A 25,425-nucleotide genomic window follows, 5' to 3' on the forward strand; every position below is an offset into this window, starting at 1 on the left:
AGCCTGGTACAAAAAATAGTTTTTGGTCTGTTTAACAAATTTCACCCTTCATGACAACTGTGAGAGGGCACATTTTTGTTACTCATCCATTTAAATAATTTTAAGCCTTAAAGTCCTGCATAATTAAGAGCGTGGCCACTTGAGTGACAGTTGAACAACCACTGCTGTCACAAGAGTCGAGCTAGGCGGGCATAGTTTCAGCAACCAGCCACCTCAGATTCACCCACGTCTCGCCTCTTTACCCATTTTGGATATTTGCGAGTGATGCACCGTGATGCGCGGCCAAGATGGCGACGGCAGGCACCACCTACTATTGGCTTCAAAAATGATCTTCAGAAACCTATGAGTGATGTTGCGGTGCCTGCCAATCAGTCACTCACAGAGGTTGTGGGCAAATGCTGTTTGACTCGTGTACCAATAACAATGTCCATATCTTCACGCTCACATTCTATATTTGGTTTATTCATATATGGTTTAAATATTTAAAAAAGTTTACAAAGTATACAAATTCTTACAGATCTTACATATGGCTTTCCAATGCCATTCCAATCACGGTCAAAACTGGTATGCTCATTACCCGCACCTGTGCAGCATTTCTTCTTTTTACCCATTTTATACATTTCCCAAACTCAATAGTCCACCTAGTGTACAAAATAAGAATAACACCATAAATGGCTCTTACAAGTGACGTCCATCTTTTTTTGCAGTCTATGTTCGAAAAGCATTTTTGATGCGACTTATACTCCGGAGTGACTTATAGTAAAATACGGTACATTCACTATTTGATTTGATTTGATTACGATTATGTCGTCAAAGATTTGATTCAATCTGAGAGAGAGAGATTTGTGCAGCGTCCACGAGAGAGAGTCTCCTTACATGGCATAGTTTGGCCAAAAAATATGCAAGGTTAAAAGCTAGGGGCTTTATGAAATCTAAGAAGCTTCTGCTTGGCTTGCCAACCCTACCCTAAAGGTTGCCAAGATCTCCATCGTCTTTTTGAATCTCGTCCATTTTTGTGGAGAGGACCAACTGGTGCGGTTCTAACACCAGTACTCGCTCCACTTCCCAGTATAACATCAACCTCAGAGGTTTGATGTCATTCCCTGTTCGAAAACCAGTGACTCATTCATGAGCATTGAGAATAGCATTTCATTCATAAGAGATGCAACCCTTTCTTTGTGTAATGGCTTGAAGTCTTTATATTTCAAACACTCTTAACCTTTGACATGATACCGTTGAGCGTACACATCTACCCAAGTGCGAATGCATAGAGTGCTATGGCGTAGAGTGCTCATTGGGTGGTGGTCGTTATCTCTATATGCGTTTCCTGGAAACAGACTGTGACACTTACAGGGGAGATGAATTACCCCTGGCATGTTCATGTGTACTCTGCAGCGTTTGACTGATCTGCTTCATTTCCACAGCCATGGACTGAATCATTGATTGATCCACAAGCCTTATTAAGTACCTTCACTGAATAACAAAGGGCAGAGCGACAAACTGGGTCGCTGGCCATCTCTCTATTTTTCAATCCCTCATTCCATCTTTGTCTCTCTGTCTCTCTTTTTCACTCCTGTATGTTCTTCTGTAGCTCCTTGATATCTTTACTATTTTTAGACTTTGCTAGGAAAGCTTTGATTCTTTGAAGCTTCCATCACATCGAGTTTATAGTTAATATGTTGCAGAGATAACAATGCGATACTTCGATAAGCATAAAAACGTCAGTTTTATCAAATCTTTTTGATATTAAATGAAATGGAAGTAATAAGCCTTGACTCGACCTTGGATGATGTTTTTCCCTGTTGCAGTGCATTATGGGATTGCCTTGTCTGTAAGGAGTGCATTCAAATTTGGCAAAACAAGGTAGCTTTGAAGACAGCGTCTAAGTAGGCATATATCTATTGTGTGTAGCATATTTAATAATACTGCATTGCAAGAAAGCAATTTTATGAAAAAGTCAACCTTACAATGAAAAAATAAGTTTGTTTTACCAAATGTTTTACTAAAGTTACCATACTGATGTTTCAGATGTCTTTGTTAAAGTTTTCAAGCATTTTTTTCAGTGCAGTTGTATGAATTGTCACATCCATAATGGAGAAATATCCCTTTTCCATTTGTTGGGTGTTATTGCTTTTGGTTTGTGCCTTTTAATTATCAGAAAAAACGCATTTACTTACAGGTACGAGTACACTCTTAGAAAGGATGTGTTAATTTTTTACACATCATTGTGTGGTAAGCTTTTAACACATTATGTGTAATTTTCTGTTGATTTTGTGTTAAAATATAACACATGTTGTGTTAAAAGTAACACAAAATGTGTTGTTTCAATAATAACACAGTGGTGGGTGAATTCTGGGACAAAGCATTTAGTGTGTTGTCCCAAAATCAACACTAATGTGTTGTTTTTAACACATTCGTTCTAAGAGTGTAGTTCTGTGACGGATCGCAGTTGATCCGTAAGATCATGACTCGCGGTTCGGCTCGCATGCGATTCGCGGAGTAATATGCAAATTTAAATAGGGACAGTTTATCATTTGCATGTGTTTTTAAGGCTTGCAAATGTTAAAGGGGGGGTTTAATGGTATTTCAAGCATTCTGACTTATTAACACAGTTATAGAGTTGTTTCCTCATGCTAAACGTAGGCAAAGTGTCAAAAATGCAGTTGGGCGTGTTTCAGAGTATTTCTGTGCCGAATGCACTTCGCCAGGGTTCGTACAAGTTTCGGCTAATTTTTTTCGATTACGGTTCTAACTGACGTTTCAGGGGTTTTCGATACGTATCACTTCTTTATATGGGCTTCCGCCGGAAAACTTCCCCCGGAAAACCCCGCCCAGCCGTCAGTCAGCGGGAGACGCTAGAGCTTGCTAACAGCTTATCACGCCACTCAGCTTTGTTTAATTTCAAAAGTCAACAATGGCACAACAAGAAGTGTGTTTTTGGATGTAAAGAGAAGACATCCAGCCTCATGGAAACAATGGATATAGTTTATTATCCGGATTAGCAGCGGAGTTTTGCGTGTGTGTTTGATGCGGTGGATTTTCAGAACCGGGTCATGACGAGTTACACGTGGTAAGTAAGACTTCTGTCTTATGTTGGAAAAAGGCGCGTGTATATTATATAAATGACACGAACATGTAGTGAATCATACGTTATAAGTGTTGTATAGTGTTGCATGACTCGTACTCGCTCCTCCCGTGTTATAACTCCTCCTTCTTCATTTTTTCGTACGTTATCGGAAAGATTCGTTAAAGCTAATATTTCTTTTATAAATCTGATTAAACTAAAGACTCTTCAGAGATATAAAGGATGTCATACTACTCCATAGGTACTCCAGATTGATATCAGAAATGCAGAAACAGCGTGTGTTACGTGAGCTTTAACATTCAAGTGATTTTAAACAATTTAACCACAAAAAGGCGCTAAAGGGAGCAGATTTCTGTACGCATATGCGGATAAATGTGTCTGGTCCAGCTCCAGTCAGGTGTAATCATCCCTTCAAAGATCAGAACTCCACATTCGTAAACTATAGAAAGAGTTGCGCTGCTGTGTCTCATACTGTAGTAGATTAACATACGTTTGCTGAATAGAGCAATGATAAACAACGTAATGTTTTTATGTGAAGCGACTGTTTATGCTGCATCTTATTCCTTAAGCGTCGTTTGGAATTTGCCCTCCGCCTGTGTGTGCGCATGCGTTTAAGTGCCCTCAGTAGTGCATATGATATACGGAGAGACGCATTTCAAAAAGTAAGCCAACATAAAATCTTTCTGTTCTTGACAGGGCACAAACACACAAAATGATCTCACAGTATTCTTTTTCTAATAGAAACATTTGTTTATGTCTTAAGTGAATTATAGAGTCAGAAATCTGTGCTTATTTGTTCTTAAAGAGACAGTAACCTCAATAAACCTACTTAAGTCTGTGTCATTAATGTTATTCAAACAAACCAAGACAAAGAGAAAATCACTTCGGTGGCTCTAAAAAAAAAAATAATAATATTTAATTTGTATAATGAAGACAGTGAATAATATGATAATAAATTCATTTAATTTGTACCTAATGCTAATTTTGGACCTTACTTAATGTGCAACATTGTTCTTTTTAATAAATGTTTGCAATTTCTTTATTTGTTATTAGATTTTTCCCATCTTTTTTTACTGATCCAAAAAACGATCCAATCCATGCCTTAAAAACCGTAATGTGATCCGAACCGTGAGTTTTGTGATCCGTCACAGCCCTAGGTATGAGTAGGGGTGTAACGATTAATCGCGATACACACCAATAATTCTGTATCATAAAGGCGATATAATACACAGCTCTTTCATGTACTACGTCTCTTTGATCAGTAAAGAAGTCCTTATCAATCTAAAATCACTGTGATTTTGAGTCGTTTATAACAAATTACAGAACTGCATGTGAATGCAACCGTATAAAATCGATAATCTAGCCCAGTGCTTCCCAATCCTGGTCCTTGAGCACCCCCTCCCAGAAAGTTTTAGATGTCTCCTTATTTAAAACACACGATTCAACTTATCAGCCTCCTTCCAAAATGGTAAACATTTCTCCTTAACAAGCTGATGAGTTAAATCGTGTGTTTTAAATAAGGAGTCATCTAAAACTCTCTGGGAGGGGGTGCTCGAGGACCAGGATTGGGAAGCACTGCTCTAGCCAAATAAGTTACCCCATAATTTACTCAACCTCAATCTATCCGAGATACACATGTCCATCTTTCAGGCGAGCACTTATGTCCTTAAATGACCTTTAGTAACAATGCCCCAAGATGACGTTGTTACCAGAAGCTAGTTATTACAGTTTATAAAGTTTGAAATTGATTTTTTTTGATTACTCATAGATGACCTTTATTACCCATCTGTAGCAGTGTTTGGGGGGTTTAAAATCAGAAGTTTTTCCCAGATCCCTGTTTTCTACCATTATAAAGCTTGGAAGAGCAAGGACAAAATACTAAAATAACTCCAAACGTGTTCGTCTGAAAGATGATGGGCATATCTCGGTTTGCTTGAGTCGTGGTAATTTAGATTTTTGGCTAGAATATCACTTTAAGGATACAAATACGAGTTTGACAAATGCATTCTGGTGCCGTGTGGACGTAACCTTATTGGGGTTTATTTTGAGCAGTTAGATTCAGCCCATGCATTAACATTTTCCAAGGTCATTAAAATAAATGTAGTGTTCACTGTATTTAGTATTCAGTGTATTCACTTTTAGAAACTTTATGCTACTGGGCATTTAGTTTTTGATTGCTCTCGAGCACTTGCTAATCCATGTCAAGCAGCATCTTTTGTAAAGATGTTGATTAGATTGTTGGCTTTTCTTTCATGCTTTAAATATTAGTATTCAATTACCAAAACTTATGTGTGTTCGTTTTTAATTTGTTTGCAAACTATGTTCCTCCATATTGAATATGTTTGATGATGCTTGTAGAAATATTTTTAAGTTCACCACTAAGTACAGTAATAGTCTCATAATTTTCCCCTAAAAGAGTGAAAACTTTTGACTTTGATTAATCTTCCTTTTTAATTCATTCTGGGTATGTTGGAACAGAGCCGTGAGCTGTTCTGCAGATGGACCTCAGCCACATTCCTGTTCTCTTTGTTCCCCTCTGTTGAGCTCATTTACCTCAGATCCGATTGACACGGCTTTCTCCTGCTCGCTATTATAGGAAGTTTAATAACATTCACCGTGTGACACACCTACACAACTGTGCTGGAATTTAAATAATACTAGGAATTAGTGCCATTGTAAAGCCACAAAAATGTCTGACAATGATGTATTGGAATATTGAGCTGCTCCTGAAAATCAACGTCCCTACTTGCCTGCCGGACTTTGTTTCAATTTAGTAGCAAGTAATGTAAGTTTGTGGGCGTGCTCACGAAGGCGTTTTCACCGGCGGCTGTTGTATGCTTTCAATTGTGTCCAATGGAGAAACAGCACTTTTCAAAAATGCCAGCAGCTGGCGGGTTTTGTCCACGCTGAGTGCAGAGAGTTGAAAAATTTTCAACTTTGGGTGAAATGCTCATGGCCCATCCGATCACTTTGGAGGACAAATATCACAACAACCAACCGGCGCATCATTCAACGACTGATGAACAAAGCAGAAGTATCATAGCAACTAGGGATGTAAATTTATGCAGTTTCCCATATTCGATGATCGTTTAAATTAGCGATCAATCAATTGAATAATCGTTAACTGTAATAGTGAAATAAGCCTTTACTGCAGTGGCATATAGCCAATGACATAAGTGTGCGTAAAAATGCCAGCTTCCTCACTCGAACTAAAATATTCATGGTTTCCACGGGTCCTTGAAATCCTTGAAAGTTTGTGAATCTGGATGAAAAAATTCAAGGCCCTGTGAAGTTTTTGAAAATATACATACATAGATACTGGTCATTGAAAGTGCTTGAATCTATTTTATGCAAGAAGTTTTCTGGAAAAAAATCTGTATTATTCCCTGTGTAGTGTAGGATAATATCATAAAAATTCTAGACTTGTAAGCACACGTGCTAAACTGTTTGCTTTAAATGCTTATATCTTATGTATGCCAATATCATACCAAAATGCTTTTTTCATAGTTTGTATTTGACACATAAAAACGTCTTGGGTTACGTATGTAACTGTTGTTCCCTGAGAAGGGAACGAGACGTTGCGTCTCCCTTGCCATCCTTCCTGCGTCCCTGTAATGTCGTCTTTGGCAATATTTTAGATAGCGATATATTTCCTGGCTCCTGCGTCACCCTGTCTTTGTTGTTAAACCTCACCATTGGTTGAATTTGATATACACATTCAGACGCACTTACCCCTGGAGGCGGCCCCAAAGTATCAACGCAGTGACGCAGCGCAAGTTCCCTCGAAAACGAACTGTAACAATTTATCAAAAAAGGTAACACGATGTAACCTTGCTCTCATTTGAAATGTGTCCCCACATTAAGTCCTTGAATTTGAGGGTATTGGACCTGGAAATTCTTGAAGGGTCCTTAAATTTGAAGTTAACTAAGGTGTGGGAACCCTGAATATTTTATTTTGTCTAAATTAAATGCTAGCATGATTCTAAAATGAGTCAATGTAGTTGGTGTTTTGATAAAATTATCAATTTAAACTTATCTCGTAATGAAATATAATGCCTAAGTGTATACTCCGCCTCACATGGGCACTTTACAGTCCATTTGAAAGTCCATGCGTCCATGACAAAATAAAAATTTTATTATCATCAAGTGTTATTTTTCTAGTTCTTCACCTCGTTTTCCGAGTCGTTGATACATCGTTTGTTGTAATTATTTCCAAGAAGGGCACTTTTCCCGTCGTGACCTAAGCTTAGACCTGTGGCGTACTTTCAGCAAAGATGCTTATATTATGGAGATGGCAAACTTCCATTAACAAACATGCAACAGTCAACTTGGCTAGCTTGTAGCGCCTCAGCCAGTCAATAATGATCGATGATATATGTTAATCATTGATCGACAGTCAGTTACAGTTTACATTTTCTTGACGGAATTTAAAGGAATAGTCTACTCATTTTCAATATTAAAATATGTTATTACCTTAACTAAGAATTGTTGATACATCCCTCCACCATCTGTGCGCGCGCACGCAAGCGCCGGAGCGCGATGCGACGCTTCGATAGCATTTAGCTTAGCCCCATTCATTCAATTGTACCATTTAGAGATAAACTTAGAAGTGACCAAACACATCAATGTTTTTCCTATTTAAGACGAGTAGTTATACGAGCAAGTTTGGTGGTACAAAATAAAACATAGCGCTTTTCTAAGCGGATTTAAAAGAGGAACTATATTTTATGGCGTAATAGCACTTTAGGGAGCACTTCGACTCGCCTGAAAAGTCCGCTCCCCTTCACACTCTCATAATGGGAGAGGGAGGGTGATACTGCAGCCGAGTCGAAGCACTCCCAAAAGTGCTATTACGCCATAAAATATAGTTCCTCTTTTAAATCCGCTTAGAAAAGCGCTACGTTTTATTTTGTACCACCAAACTTGCTCGTATAACTACTCGTCTTAAATAGGAAAAACGTTGATGTGTTTGGTCACTTCTAACTTTATCTCAAAATGGTACCATTGAATGAATGGGGCTAAGCTAAATGCTATCGAAGCGTCGCAGCGCGCTCCAGCGCTTACGTGCACGCAGACAGATGATAGAGGGATGTATCAACAGTTCTTAGTTAAGGTAATAACATATTTTAATATTGAAAATGAGTAGACTATTCTTTTAAGATTACATTTTATTCTGTTCATTAAAAACGGTCTTCTGGTCTCTTTCCCTGTGTTGCTATGCTAATCTTGTTAATCGTGCAGGCTTCCCTAAAGAGGGTCTTTACTTTCAGTATCCCAACCGTATTTGGATTTTCTGTATCAGACCCTATCAGATCCACTTGGGATGCCATTTTGTTACGTTGTTGCCAGCCTTGTCTCGCATGACGTTAAAAAGCCCATGTGTGTGTTTGGCATCGAGCATCATTGTGATCATGGCTAGTTTAACTTCTGTGCGGTTGCAGGCGCTTAATTTTTTTCTCCGGCTGTATGTGTTTTGCGCAGGCGCCGCTCACACGTGTATGATCTTGCTTATTCGACAATCATTAAGTTTTATCGATTTAATTCTTATCGACGATTAATCGAAGATTGATTGATTGTTAACATCCCTAATAGCAACCAAAGCCGGCACCCGCCTGCCGTTTTTCAGCCGTGTTTAAATGCTTTGGTGTACACGCCCCTTTAAGGTTCTTGCAGTCGGTTCCTGTCATAGTCTAGTGTTATGAGATTGTTTTTAAACATTGGCATCATTAAACATTTTTAAGTTTATGGGCTAATAAACACTCTGGGTCTAATTTCAAAATGTACAATGGAGATATTAAATATACAAACAATAATAATCTATCTTTGTTTACCTTATGACCAGCAAGAAATGCTTTCACATTGTTGCATCATGCGAGTTTCACGGAGAAAGGTGTCGCTAGAAGACCGCCCTGTAAAATGACTGATTTGGCATTTGTTGGGTGTAAAACAATTAACACATGTAAGATAAGGTGTTTCGACAGGTACTGGTGGGGGCGAGCGGATGCGTTTTTTTCGGCACTGCATGAAATATGCATGCAGTGGCAGGTTTAATTATTACAAAGTGCTGAGCTATTCTAAGATGAGTGTTTCTTGCACATACACACACATTTTTATAAAAACCGTCTGGGACTTTGTGTTCATGCTCCGACAATTCCCATGCATTATTTAAACGTGGGAAGAGTGCGGAATGACAACTTAGTCTTGCCCAGCGCCGGGCTTCTCTCGGGTAATGACCACAGTAGCCACTTGACACCTGCATACGTCTGACCTTTAACCTCTGTTTGTCTTCCTCTCTCTCTAATGACATGGGGACATCTGTGAATGCTTTAGATGCGATACAGCTTTCTTATTTTAATATTAGCAAACTCATTAGCATAATGACTAAAGTCTCACTGCAGTTGTATAGGTTGGTAAAGTTAAAAGTATAATTGCATGAATGCTATTTTATGTTTTTTAATATAGATGTTCTGCATTTTCTTTTCTTACTCCGACCCTACTATAAAACCTTGTCACGTTCTTGTTTATATAAAACTTGGATTTAAAAAAAATATATATTTTCATTTCCTCGGGAGTAACAGGAAAGGTCGCCTGTACGTGGCCAAGGGAGCTGAGCTATGAGTTATCACCATGTTTAGAAAGGTGACATTTATAAATGAAACCGTCTATGTTGCAAACACACACACGGATGATGAAAAAGCGCTGCCTCTGATATTTTAGGGGTTACATTAAGGACCATAAACACGTACGCTAACTTACATCTTGCACACCGTTGTGTTTTTCTAGCACCTTCTTTTCCCTCAGCTCTTTTTACTTTATTTTTCAGTCGTCATCACACACTCGAATCTGAAATATCTTTCCTGTGCTTTTTGGTTTATTCTGAGCCGTTGAACAACACCCCTTCCATTCACAAACACAGCCAGGCTGTGAAAAGCTCAGCTTGTGAGAAGTCCTCCCTGGTGAGCTTTCTCTTTCCATCCTTTATGCTTGTTTTTTCTGCTCTATGGTTTCTGAAGGAGATGCTGAAGTCCAGATCCATCCGTTTGGTAACAGCTCTTTCTCTGCCCAGCTCACCATCGCCCAGCACCACCGGGATTTAAACCTTAGCATATCTAAACCTGGATCCCGGGCTTTGAAAGAAAGAAACTTTTGGCTTGACTGTCTAAGAATATTCTGTTTTCTGTGGCATCAGAGAATATCTATTAGTTATTCTAGCCAGCTGGATACATTGCGGTTGGTTCGATTGCTTTATGTGAAGTTTGCTCCCACAAAGCTCAGTGTGTCAGAGCGAGATTAAACTGTAATCTCTTTGAACTGATTCACAAATTTAGATAATGATTTGCTTGAAATTTACTCAGACTAAATATTAAGCATCAGAAAATTTGGCATGAAGGAATATTTGTGACACTAGCTGGGTTTCCATCACCCTGTTTTATGCGCATTTTGAAGTATCGCTTAAGAAAGTGACGGAAACTTTAAATTTGGAATAAATATCCCTTACCATTTAAAGAACAATAAAGATACATTACTTACATGCACACATTATTTTTAAATTTACTTTTTTTCCCACCAGACATTGAAAAACAAAGTCTGGATTAAATGTTAAAATTAATTAAAAAACTTTTAATTATCATTTAACACTTTTTGTAACATCATTTAAAAAAAATTAGTCCTAAAAAATCTCATTACCGCAACACTCAGAAAACATCAACACTGACATATTTTCAAAATGACATGACAAACCTGAAAGAACATAATTTGGAGATTCTGCACATGCATTTAAAATCAAAGTATTATGCTTCTATTAATTAAATTAACATTTAATAAGCATCTGTTGCGGTAATGATAATCAAAATGTCGTGTAAGCATTCTGACAAGACAATATTTCCAATTAACTGTATAAAAATGATCTTACCTGGTAGCCATCTTAAAGTAACTGGTCCATGTGCTTGGTCACTCAAAATCAAACTTTATTAAAATTCTGTATTTGTGCTTAAACTGTTCTCAAAAAGTTTTGCGGAGGATGAGAACATCAGGCATGGACACATAATTTTCCTATTTTTTTTTTCATTATTATTATACATTAATATTCAGTAAATATTTTTTCTGTCATCTAAAGTAGTCTAGCAAAACATCCATTTATTTTTTTTCTTAATATTTTTGTGTTAATTTGATTAAATTACAACATAACGCATGTTCAAACACAGCCGGACACATTGCGGTAATGAGAATTTCAGCAGAAAATGAGATAAAATTTCCAATTATAGATTCTTATGTTGAAATCACACATTGTGCAAGGTAGAACACAGTATTGTGTTAATTCTGATGCTTTTTAATGTTACTATATTACACATCTTAAAGCTAAAATCATTAGTGCCGTGGTGTTTCAATGGTTTCGTGAGAATCACCCACATATACATCTCAGTAGCCAAGCCATTAAAACTTTTAATATATATAAAAAAAAACATAACGCTATAAAAACACTACACTAAAGGGAAACATAAAGGGAACAGACTTTGACAGAAGTGTGAAACTCTATAACTGTGCATTCACCAGCCGCGGTAAAGGCGGCAAAAACGCGCTATTCGCGCTTAGTTGGACGCATGAACATTTTGAGTTTACTCGCTTCATTCGCGCGTGAAATTCTAGTCATTTGAGACATTCACACAGAAATTCGCATCATGGGAGGGGCTTTTGCGACTCCGTGTAATCACGTCACTACTAGAGCAAGCTCCTGATTGGTTATCGCGCCGCAAATGTCCGTCAAAGTTCAGATTTTTCAATTGGCACGTTTCACGCGGCAACGCTCAATTTGCGTAGAACGCGCCATCCGCGTGCTCTGCACCGTTCGCCCGTAGCGCCCGCAGAGAATGCCTATTCGCGTCTTTGCATTAACTTGTAATTATCATGTTGATCACTCATGCTTGCCGCCTCTTCATCATCTGGTGTGCATGCCAGATTAGACTGCCACCTAATGGTGCCATTTAGTGGTGACTGCTTTTCTTCTCAAAATCCGTATGAACGGAACAGGATGAATGCACACACGTCGCCTGTTCCACAAATGCACGCCCTTTTTTTGCGTGCACAAATTGTGAAATAATGATACAAAATATAACCACAGAATTATGTCTCTGTTTGTACAAATTGATGCACATTCACGTAAAAATATTAAATTTTGCGGACACAAAATGAAATACAAAATGCTCATGGATAGCTTGCTTTTTGAAATGCGTTTCTCTGTGTATGCACTTTTGAGTGCACTTGAACGTGTCCGCGCACATCGGTGGAGAACGAATTCCAACCTTTGGGAAGGAGATGCGGCATAAACAGTCGCTCCACATAAAGTGAAAATTACTTTGCTTTTTAGTGCTCTCTTCACCAAATGTATTTTAATCAACTACAGTATGAGACAAAGTAGCGCAACTCTCTCTAAAGTTTACACATTAAAGGGCATACTGTGATGATCATGTCTGATTGGAGTTGGACCGGACACATTTAACCTCAACCACAAGCATGTGCGTACAGAAAACTGGTCAATCAGTTCACTTGAGTGTTAACATTTGCAAGCCTTTGAAACACATGCAAATGATAAACTTCCCTATTTAAGTTTGCGTATTAAACCGTGAATTGCATGCAAACCGAACTGTTGGTCGTGATCCATACGGATCAACTGCGATCTGTTAAATCCCTATTTAAAGCAACACTATGTAGTTTTTTACCTTTAAATAATGTCTCTAAAATTATTTCAGTTATAGAACAACTTTTAACTGGACAAATTGTACTGTTGCTGCAACCTGAGCAGCCTCCTAGCTGCTACAAGCACCCTCTGGAAGTGGCGGTGGAGGGTAGGAAACACAGCCCCGCCCCTCCCCCTGCCTGCAGAAGAGTGTCTGATACCAGGCACTGTTGCGCTTTTCAACCACATGGGGGAGCTGTAAGTCATTTTTACATGGAAACTCCATAGTGTTGCTTTAATAACTATTTAGAACATTTGGATCACTAGATGAGGGCTTAATGTACTTATTTTTATGAAAACCTAAATTTCTGACTAAAATTTATACTTTCTTTCGCCTGTAGCTCATAATTAGCCTGTGCGCATTCCGACTCATTTTCCCAGCGTGGGATACATTTCTTCTTCTGTACACAGCATTCAGTTTGCATTACAAGCTCCACTGCTAGTAAATTTATAACTTGCCCAATCGTAACTAAATTCAGCCCTGTCTCATTTTCCAAGCATGCCCTGTTTTATTTACTGCTGGTTACTATGTTACTAATACCACCATCATTCGCTCAAACAACTTGATGGAAACTCACTTAATTCGCATTTAGTTGTTTTTCTTTTTTGCTTTTGATTGTGAAGTCATTTTTGTGAACCTACTTCTATAGTTTATTTTATACGTCCTCTACTCTCTTTCTTAGGAACCCAAACATGTTTGTCTATAATAATTTTGATAGACACACACCAGTATTATCTGAAATAAACCCTGTTATTGAGTCGCTACAGACAGTCTGTCATTAAAACATCTTCTGGCATGAAAAACAAAGAGGCTTTAACGTGTCACAGACTGCACTGTTATCTCGATAATAAACATTAAACTTGTTTTCTCTCTACCTAGTAGACATGAAAAAATCATTTGGCTGATGTGAAATAAAGAGATAAGCTGTCTTTTATGATTTTAGCTGATGTTTGGGTACAAATACTCGCTTTGCATTTTGCACTACCACTAAAACCAGGTTCACAAGACTGCAAATCTTCGGCTGTGCCATCGATCTGATTTTAAAACCAAAGGGAAAAATATTCGCAATTTGAAATTTTTTGCTGTTTTCCATGTTGGTTGTGGACTAAGAGCTTAAAGACTAGCATCCTATTCACACAGCACTTTGGTCACAGAAAATTTCCATAAAATTGTAAGAGGTTTCTGTTTAAACACAAACATGTCCTGTAAATGTTCTGGGATCGCTCCTGTCTTTACGGGATGTGCGTGAATGCATAAATTCCGCTCAAAATTCTGGAAAGTCATTGGCAGTGTGAATGCACCAAAAATCAAGCGATCCCGGACAAATCCCGGACGCATTTTCCATAATCTCTGTGTGAAAAGGGCTTAGTAAAACATAAACGCTTGCTGCCATCTTCATTAACTCTCTTTCAGTGGTTTTTCGGATGTCCTCTTTTGGCGACGACGGTGTCTGCATTCTGCAGCAGATATAATCGGGACACATCAGTACAGTATGTCCTCCGGTGTACTACACGTCTTCTGTTTCCCTTCTGTCGATCCGTCCACCCGGTCTGGCATTTTCCAGTTCCTTTGTAGTGCCGTTCAGTAATAAGGCCAGCATTCTGGTTGAACACACACAAATAGACAGAGCTTTTGTGGATTTAATTATGGATCATTAGGGTCTGATGCACTGCATGGGTCTCTTTACAGTGAGTCACGGCTATTGTGCTACTATGATTTGGCCGAAATGTCAAATTAGGCCACCAAAGAAGCGAAATAGCTGTGGGGAGAAAAAAATGACCTTTGCGTAAATTGCTTGCTACGTGCATCTTGGTTTCATGCGGTTTCTAAATCTTTATAAATTGAGGCTTATTAGATACGCTTCATTTGATGTCCGTTTGTATTCGCAATCAGATGTTGCACACATGCATTATGATCGTAATTGATATCGTTACATTGCCTGAGATCTGTTGTCCTGCTGTGGACGTTATGAATCCATTGTGCAGCTTAAGCAAAGTTTTCCAAGTGTTACATAGACAGTGGTATTGATGAAAGCAGACAGGTGTTAAAAAGAGGTTGTAAAGAGTCTCACGCTATGTCTGACTCAGTGTTGCTGTATTAATGTTTAAAGAAACAGAACAAAGTTTGGATAGCTCTATGTGCCATAGGGAGTTTTTATATTATGCTCAAATAATAGAGCTGTGAATCTTCATTTGCCTCCTGAAACGTTTCGATTGCATCTCGTGGGGATGGGATTCGATGCATCACATACTCTAATTCCAATGAATTATTAACAATATAAATATGTGAAGGTGGTCTACGCCAGACTAGAGGCGTGTTGCACCATGTCTTTAAAAGCCGATATTTGTACCAAATTGTTGTTTATGTACATATTGACTTTACCCTAAGCCACAAGAAGATACATTGATCTGTTTGGGAAGAATGGAAAGTGCATTTACACAGAAAAAATTCATAGGATACCATATAAAAACAGAAAGAAGAAAACAAAAGCTGTCTTTTGTCTGGGACTGTAGGTTGCACACATGCACTGTACTGTAGCTAGTATAAACTACTTCTTAGTCTTTAGCTATGTGTTGTTTTATGTAGCTCAGTGTCTGTAAATAGCACCATGGTCTAACAAAATATCTCATTTCACTATGTACTGCACTGCTATACCTGGTTAAAATGACAATAAAGCTACCTGACTTGACTTGATACCTGTCAGTTGTCATAGATGTGATGCAATTGTAACGGCTTTAACAACAGCTTTAAACAGTAGTTCAAGAAATATTGTACATGAAAAGGTGCTTTATGTACACGCAGTTCATTGAAAGAGGGAGAGAGACATGCAAGCTCTTATTCACTTGGGCTAATACAAACATTTCAGTTTATTTTATTTTTATCCAATGCAGTCTTTTTAAAATATGATGATAAAAGTATACCCAGGGCTTTAGGTGAAAATATTTCATTGCATTTTTTTTAAAGGAACAGTAAGTAGGTTTCCCCCCATTTAGTGTTGAAATTGTATTTTGCATTTAAACGAATAGTGCTCTCTAGCGCCTCGCTTTTCCTAATGCGTGTTCTAAATACGGTATCCGTTATGTACTCCCTGATTTCCTGTCCGTTTTAGATGGTTCATATGTTCTGAATGAAAACGCGTTGCGGTAGGCTAGTGCTTTTTGTCCCTCTCTGCTATTATAGTTTTTCAATATGGCAGAACGACATGGAAGCCCCCTTGGACTTACCTGTTCAATGTAATTTTAAGCTTACAAAGTCAGATGATCAGCAGAGGTCATTTGAAACCAATGAGGACATAATTATGAATAAAGACATTGATTTTGACTAATAAGATACTAAAAAGGCTGCTGGCTTTTTTGAAAAACTCTATGCTTCCATTTAAAACAATTGAAAACATACGCCAGCCATGGGCGCAAAAGCTTTAATGTTGAATGCTTTATTCTCATTAGTTTAAGGCTGCAACGATTAATCGTGCAAATATGCGTTTTCTCAATGGATGCATTTTAATGAGTTACGGTGAAATCCCAGCACATCCCAAATAGGGGTGTCACGATTCTCCAAATCCTCGATTCGATTACATTTTCTAAGGTCATGATGTGATTCTCGATTTACCTTTTTTTAAGCACAAAAACTGCTATGCCATTTTTAGACTGAACTTTTATGAAATATAATATCTGACCTTGATCCCGTGGATGCCCTGCCATGTTAGTTGTGCTGCCAGTGGAAAATATGGTACACGCACGCACATACCTGATAAAACGAAACTTCATTTCAGATGAACATTCCTGTCAGTACTTTGCACCTTGTCATTTAAACGCAGGCGGGAGTAATAACGAGTTTATAAGGACGCAAAGTAATATTATGTCAGAGTCCGCTGCTTGTGTTGTAAGTAAACATGCTGCACAGTGTTTTGTACATGTATATGTTAGAGCTTTCTCTGAATTTTCAGCGCAATTGATGAAATACGATCGCGCAACTTTCACACGCTTGCAAAATGAAACGGCGGAGATCAGCCGCTATAGTTTTATCAATGAAAGGCTAAAAATAGATCTGTACACCGTGTGTTCGCGCAAGAAGTCAGAAAAGATGTAAAACATTGTGTTCAGTACCTCAGATTAGATAATGTACGGGGAACCACATCTGTGTTTACACAACAAAAGCTTGGCAAGCCAACCGGACGTGACATGGGGGCGTGGCAGCATCGACGATTCCATTTTTTAATTCGAAGTTCAAGGTTGTGACTCAATTTTGATCGATTTTGATTTAAAATCCCAAAGCCAGTGGGGCGCTCTCGTGCAGAAACTCCCTTTGTGCCACAGAAGTAGCAGCATTACAAACGCTATTCCAGGAAATGTCTGTAGGAATGTTTTATATCGCTGTTCTTCAAATTGTTTCAGGTATTTTCATGATAATAAAGAATATTTTGAATGAGTTTGTTTAACGAGTGTTGCTTTTTTAAATGCACGTTATAAACGACTCCGACTCAATTTTAGATTGATAAGGACTTCTTACTGACCAAATGCCGTAGTACACGCACAAGCTCGCAGTGTTTCCCATACATTGATTTATTTGTGGTAGCCCACCACAGAATCAACACTGGCCCCCACACATAGAATTTTCATGATTCCCATTTACATTTTTATTTCACTATTTAAAACAGCTTAATTCGGCTTAAAATATAATTCTATATATAATACAGATCAAATACAGATACAGATCAAAGAGTGGAAGTGAAACTTCTAGCGGGTGACGTCACCACCACAGTCTCTCAAAATCCTGTGGGAAACACTGAGCTGTGCATGAAACACAGGACACGCGATTAATCAATGCAGCCTTAGATAAGTTGTTTGACAGGTATGCATTATTTTTTGATTAATGCACACCTAACCTGTCAAAAGTCTTAAACTAACCACCAGAGCAATGTCTGTAACTGTGGTATAATCGGAATAATGGATACCGCTTCGCAACGTGCCCCATTACCACCTTTGGGTGTGCATTATTTTTTTAATAATTCAACGGCCCGCCATCAATTATTCCTTTCGTATTCCTTTCAAAAAAGGAATTTTAATATCCAAAAATGTCAACCTTCAAGAGTAGTTTGAGGAGGTGTCATAAAAAACCAGCTACTGTAGAGGGAAAACAACAGTAAAAAGTTAACTCTTGAACCCAAGACGCTTTGAACCAAAGGAATGTGTGGAATCGAGCCTGTTAAAGTTTTACAGCGATCACCCCGACATTTATACTAGACGTTTGAAAACGGGAATATTTTTTCCCACTGATTTTTCACTTATGCTACGTCTCCATTTATTCTTTCCACTCAATCCATCTGTTGGCAATCTCTGAGGTCTCTCTCTCCAAGTTGTCTCTCTCCCTGTGTATTTTACATCACTTCATCATTCTGATTAAATCCAAAGGGTTCACCAAGTGTTTGGCAATCAACCTCTCCGATTAAAAAGCGCTGTACTATTTAGAATGGAAGGGGTGGGCTGGGAATCCATTATTGTGAGTGGAGTGTGACTGCTCAGTGAGTGAAAGTCCAATAGGAAATGCAGGCAGTCGGCAAAGGAAAATTAGCCCGGTCCTTTTGGGCCCTGATATATGAAGCACATCTGGGCCGCCTTCCATTGTTTTCAATTACAGCTTTAAGCATGGCCTCCTGCGTGCTGAACAATGCTCGCCCTCAATTTTTCCATAGCCCCCCTTCTTCGACCAATTACACAGTGGACAGGTGTCGTGTAGTGCTAACAGATTGGCCCACCCGCTTCTGTGTATTTTTTCCCCACGGTTCTGGAACGCTCGGCACAAGCTCCCCAGCGACGGTCATGACAACGATTTTTTTTCTTTCCTGCTGTCATGCGAGGGACTGTGAGACGTAAGGGTGAGGAGTTCATGGTGCAGTCAGTCGTGTCTAATGAAAGCTCCGACCTGCTTCCAACACCCGTGATTTTAAAAGGGATTTCGCTTGTAATTGGAGAGTGAAACGGTGATGTTAAGTTATTAAAACCGCAAGGCTTCATTTCTCCGTCTCATGATATTGTACTGATACTTTAGATCCTTGTTTTCATTGTCACAGTTAATGTTCTGTGCCACTAACAGCACCCAGAAGAATGCAAAAATAATTGCTTTAATCTTTCTTTATCCACAGATAACATAAAGCGCAAATTGCGGAGACGACCGATTTGGGGGCGGGGGATCATCAGGAAGAAAAAGAGTCACAAAAAGGAGGAAGATGATGAACCAGAGGAGGAAGAGGGGGTAGAAGACTCTGCAACGGTGCACGGCGATGCTCTCACCCAGGACGAGTCTTCCTGTGACGCCATGGATATCCACCATGACAAACAGCCGCTCCAGGCCAATGGACATGCCCTCTTCACGGAAGAGGAGGAGAATTCGTGTGAACCCACGGCTACCCGAGACCCTCCGGGTGAGGAGGAGACCGACGGGGCCCCATCAGGTGGGGCATTCGTCGGTAAGGAGTTGAAGGTGGCTCCTGTGGTTCCCGCTCTTCAGCAGTGTTTAAATGGAAATGAGTCCATGGACAGCATAGACAGCGGTAAAGAAGCAGCAGAAGGAGGAGGAAAGGAGGTGATTGTAGGTATGGGGTCTGTCGCAGAAGATGCGGTTGTGGGAAAACCAGTGGAGCATGAAGAATCATCTGACCCAGAATGCAGTGCAAAGGAGGAGGCGTCACTGGTGTGTGATACAGACCATGGCGGTGAAGGTACGACCTGGTTAGACTTTGAATTTAATATAACTCTAAATGCATTTGGCTAAAGGAATGATGTCACAAACATCTATAATGGCATTAAAGTGAGTTAGAAATAATTTTCATTACTGGGTCAACTCTTCCTACAAGTTCAGGTCTGCCGATCTTCTTTTACAAGGTGTTTAACTTGTTTAACTTTGACCTAATGTGATGTAACTTTGCTAATGGGTTACCAGGAGCATCAAAATGTGCTGAAGGCCCATCAGAAGAGCAGCAGTCAGCGATGCCGACCATCACAATCGAGGAACCTCTACCTCCTGCTCTTGTGGTTGACCATCAGCGGCTCAAGGTAAGAAGAATTACAGCATGTTTTTACATTTTATTTATGAGATAAAGGCCTCATACACACTGCAAACTTTTGGGAGTGACAACCGCATTTAAATGCGGTAGTGAATCCCCTAAATGTTCGTTTAATGTCTGTACGGAACAAGACTCACTCCCCAAAATGTGATGAATGACACAGAGATAACCATAGCAACGTTCTGCAGTCTCGTGTGCTTAACACTTACAGCGTTGACCAAAATAATTTCACAGCATTATGTTTTGCAATAAACCTCCATCTTGGCATTGTGTATTGTACACTTTTGTGTGGCTGCTCTGCTCCACAGCACGCTGTCTTGCAGTGTTGCCAGGTCCTCGCCTTTTTTGTACATACATTTCGTTTTGGTGCTTAACCATTTATGGCTTTTGGCTCATTAAGCGATCACGTTTTTGTTGCTATTAAAGTGTGAAGATATTTTGATCTTTGAGGGGAAAGCATTTGTATTTATTTCAGTTTATTATTGGATTTTTTTGTGCAAGATCTGGCAACACTATTCAGCAAATGCTCGTGCCTCCGTCATTTTCTGCACCGCGCATACAGACAACTTTTACCACTTCTAGGTACTTATTTTTCCAAAAGAAAGACCTGTCATGTCCGTGATGCACGTTTAAACACTTTATTAACTACTAGTTGTTCAGTTCGGTTGTTTACACACTATGCAGAGTTTCTGTAAATGCGGTTGTCACTACCTGCATTTTGCGGAAGTTAATTCGGTTGTAGAATGCGGTTGTCAGTCGCGTAAATTACTTAACTGTGTGTGTACAGAACAGGATTAAGCATTAAAAGGTGAAGTGACAACCGAATTAATATGCAGTGTGTACGGGACCAAAGTAACTTTTTAAGTTGCACCACTAGAAACACAATGCTTAAAGTGCAAATCTTGTCTATGCTGTAGTTTCAGGGTACCCACGGGTCATGAAATTTCTGGAATATCATGAAATTTTAAAAGGTCTTTTCCAAAAATTGAAAGTCAGGGAATTTAATATTTTTTTGTCTTAGTCATGGAATATCAGGGATTTTTGTTTGTTGCTTTAAAGAGCACCTATTGTCCGATTCACGTTTTTACATTCCTTTGGTGTGTAACTGTGTAAGTGTAGTACACATTAGTACGATATGCAAAAGGTACAAACCCCAAAGTAAATGATGACGTGAGTTATCGTCTCCTACGTAAATCTCTTTTCTTGGACTACAACAAACACACGGATTGTAGGCAACAGTTTACTTCCTGGGATTGGAGATGTTGTAAAGAGCGACATTATCATAATTCCTCCCGCTTGGACTCAGCCTGTAAGTTAACTCCTGTTAGCATTGCATGGTGAGCGAATCTTTCGAACATGGTAAGGAGCGTCACATTTTCTGCTGACATCAGAGGTGTTCAGTCCAATCACAACATACAGATTCGAGGACACAACGCTTTTCAAATCCGTGCGTTTCAGGAAGAGATTGAAATCTGGAGCTACAAAAATAATGTTTTTTTTAAGCATAAACCACACAAACACATTGTGTTATACCAAATCTACAAAATAGCATTGTTTTTAGCAATGAAATAGGTGCACTTTAAGTGTTTGTTTCCATTTATCAGAATGTAATCCGTTTGTTAAGTTGTGACGTAAGGAATACCATTTTTAGGTTCAAGCCTCCCCTGACTACAATTCAAACAGCTGTTTATTGGCACTCTTCATTCATTTCACGCATTTAAAGCTCACGTAACACACGCTGTTTCTGCATTTCTGATGTTAATCTGGAGTACCTATAGAGTACTATGACATCCTTTATATCTCTGAAGAGTCTTTAGTTTAATCAGATTTATAAAAGAAAGATTAGCTTTACCGAATCTTTCCGATAACGTACGAAAAAATGAAGAAGGAGGAGTTACTACCGCAGGAGGAGCGAGTACGAGTCATGCAACACTATACAACACTGTTTTAACTTATGATTCACTACATGTTCGTGTCATTTATATAATATACACACGTCTATTTCCAACATAAGACATAAGTCTTACTTACCACGTGTAACTCCTCATGACCCGGTTCTGAAAATCCACAGCATCAAACACACACGCAAAACTCCGCTGCTAATCCGGATAATAAACTATATCCATTGTTTCCATAAGGCTGGATGTCTTCTCCTTACATCCAAAAACACACTTCTTGTTGTGCCATTGTTGACTTTTGAAATTAAACAAAGCTGAGTGGCGTGATAAGCTGTTAGCAAGCTCTAGCGTCTCCTGCTGACTGACGGCTGGGCGGGGTTTTCCGGGGGAAGTTTCCGGCGGAAGCCCATATAAAGAAGTGATACGTATCGAAAACCCCTGAAACGTCAGTTAGAACTATAATCGAAAAAAACTAGCCGAAACTTGTACGAACCCTGACGAAGTGCATTCGGCACAGAAATACTCTGAAACACGTCCAACTGCTGTTTTGACACTTTGCCTACGTTTAGCATGAGGAAACAACTCTATAACTGTGTTAATAAGTCAGACTGCTTGAAATACCATTAACCCCCCCCTTTAAGCTACATTTTTATAAACTCACGATGTACACTACGTTATCCAGGCTCACGGCATCCTGGACATAAATCATGGAAATTCGGCTTTTTAGCCCATGAAAGTCAGGAAATTTTACATTTGACTTGGAGTGGGAACCCTGTAGTTTATTCTGCAGGAACCCACCCACCTCCAGGTAAATCTAGTGATAGTGCTCATTTTATCAACCTAAAATGTTGTAATCACAGCTTGGTTTCCAGACGGACTGATAAGAAAACGTGCGCTCTTACTGAAGCCAGCCTATAAGATTAGAGTTTTCCAGATGAAGGAAGTACTTTTCAGATATGTGCCATCCAATTGAATCACAGAGAAATTCAGACAGCAGAGCTTAAAGGGATAGTTCACCCAAAAATGAAAAGTCTTTTACTCACTCTCATGTTGTCACAAACCTGTATACATTTCTTTGTTCTAATGAACACAAAGGAAAGTGATCAGATGCCCTATTGACTTCCATAGTATTCTTTTCTCCTACTATGGAAGTCAATTGGGCCTCTGATCGGTTTATACAGGTTTGTAACAACATGATGGTGAGTAAATAATGACAGAATTTTCATTTTTGGGTGAACTTATCCCTTTAACTGCATAATTAGCTGTAGACAAAGTTTTATATTTGTTTTTCCCAGTTGTGCACTTTCTTATTAGCAGGATTTGTATTCCGATCAAAGGCTGTATTCAGAAGTTTGGGGGCATGAGTTTCTTTTCGATGCATCACAAATGATAAGTTATCCGCACACACTTGTGAAATGTGCTGATTCCAGAAGGGAAAGTCATTCACTCCAATCATTCAACTCATTTCGATGGAGTCTCATTAGTGTAGAGATTATATCGTTATTTGTGAAGGCATTCTACTGCAAAATTATTCATTTCCATGTAATTATTTGCTATCAAGTTCATCAAATTTAGGGCAGCAATCATTGATTTTGTTTTCCCTATTACAAGCACATTCAAGCTTCTTTTCTACTTCAAACGAGTTTGGTTTTGTTTCACTTTATTTTCACTCTTTGAAAGCACCGGTGCATACATAAGAGAGTTTATATTCCTCTATCGACGGACTCTTGACTACAGCTGTGTTTGAAATGTGTTTGAGGATACAAACTTAGCAGCAAAATTAGCTGTTTTGGATCCAGTGTAGGTCATAATTGTGATTCGTCTAAATCCGAAGTTTTTAAAAATGGGGTTGGGGGGTCTGCAAGATCAGTCTTTGGACAAGGACGCGGCAAATAAATTTATAAAGATTATTTCCTGCTGTTGTGGTTACAATCTCAAATCACTAACCAGTTTTTATCTTTCACAATTTATAGTCACATCCTTTTCTGCCGAATTTTATAAAATCTGCGCAGATTAAGCGCACATACTCAACTCATGAGTCAGTGTTCGATATAGTCGAATTGCGCAGCCTGAGCATTTCTGGTTTACATGTTCACATACACCACTAAGCAACAAATAGGGCTGTCACAATTATGAAATTTGTCTGACCGTTAATTGTCTAATTAATTGTGACGATTAATTGTCTGTTTTAGGGCTTTGACGAATTGTACGTTTTATTGCTTTGACATTTAATTCTCATACATTTTTTTTCTTTGTTTATGAAATCATTTTTTACAAGTTGTGATATTTAAATCAAATATTTTGCAAGATTTACCTGGCAGTAAATATTAATACAGATAGCACACATTTAAACGTAATCTGATACTGTCTTGTTTATACAAGCGCTGCAGCTCCCCCTTGTGTTTCTTAGAGAGATCTGCAATCATTGTGGTGAGCTGAAATCATCGCAATGAGGTCAAACAATTGCAATGAGACGATTATTTAATCATTGTGAGAGCCCTAGCAACAAGTACACTGAAAAAAAATTGTTATAATAAGTTTGCAAGTTTTGCACACTTCTGAAATTAAGTAAAACTGATTTAAACTAACATTTACTTGGGTTTACTAGGTAAAGTTAAACTACACTGTAAAAAAAATATATATATTATCGTTATCAAAACAATTTTGGTTACCTCTTTAATGGAGTCTTCCTGATTTAATGACATAATTTTTTTCTTTTCTTTACATATTTATTATTACATAACACATTATGTTAAGCAAGAAGAAGAGAGTTGGCATTAGCACAGTTGTTGATCATTAAGTGAATTAACACATCATGATTTTCATTGTGTCACCTACAGTCTAAACACAAGCAGCACTCTTCTGATTGAATGATGGTATCCACAAAACTCAGAGAAGAAACAGAAACTCTTCTAAATCTTAAAGATAAATGAACATTAAACACTCTTTTGTTTAAAAACAAGTCTTTCGTTTTAGTTAAAACTAAATATAAACATAAAATAGCGACCAAATGCAGTCCCATGCAAAGCATGCTGGGAACTACAAGTCTTCTGCCTAGATAGTTAATGTTTACTAAAATAATTCAATAGTTTCGACACAAAATTATTAACTTCCTTCTTATAAATTGATTACATGATAAAATTAGGTTGAATTTACTCAATAATTTGTTAATTTAGAATTACCTAAATTACTCAAATTTTGGTTAAAAACAAGAATAGATTTAAAAAAAAATAGAATTTACTCATTTTTTTGTTACATTTACATAGGCACATAATATTTTGTTTGCATTGAAAGAATTGGGGTATGTTGCTACTTTTGTGACGCGAGCATGCGCCGCTTACACGTGCAGTATGAATAACCTGATAAAACCAGCGCCAGAAAAATATATATGTCAAGTTAAGTGTCATGTTTTGGAAAAGGGTGATTCTCGCGAAATTAGACTTATGAGGTGTCATGAAACATTTTGATAAAAAAAGTAAACGCAAAGTAAGAGTATCAAAATAAGAAGCATACTGTTACAAACATCTCTTCATGTACTATTTTGCACATGATTTTAAATGACATCATACAAATTAATTTTTTTGTTTTTTCCACATTTAAGGCGATAATTTTCATTACCACAACGTGTCCATGACTGGATTTGGG

The 25,425-nt window shown here is 38.4% G+C and overlaps 1 protein-coding gene across 1 annotated transcript in view; it reads left to right on the forward strand.

Moving 5' to 3' along the window:
- atad2b (ATPase family AAA domain containing 2B) overlaps positions 1-25,425 on the forward strand; it is a 133,028-nt gene that overhangs the window by 87,114 nt on the left and 20,489 nt on the right. Inside the window, exons 25-26 of the mRNA XM_055185682.2 lie at positions 18,962-19,537; positions 19,759-19,871. Coding sequence (XP_055041657.2) covers positions 18,962-19,537; positions 19,759-19,871 — 689 coding nt within the window. The remainder of the gene's footprint in view (positions 1-18,961; positions 19,538-19,758; positions 19,872-25,425) is intronic.

This window comes from Misgurnus anguillicaudatus, chromosome 18 (genome assembly GCF_027580225.2).
Source record: "Misgurnus anguillicaudatus chromosome 18, ASM2758022v2, whole genome shotgun sequence".
Taxonomy (NCBI): domain Eukaryota; kingdom Metazoa; phylum Chordata; class Actinopteri; order Cypriniformes; family Cobitidae; genus Misgurnus; species Misgurnus anguillicaudatus.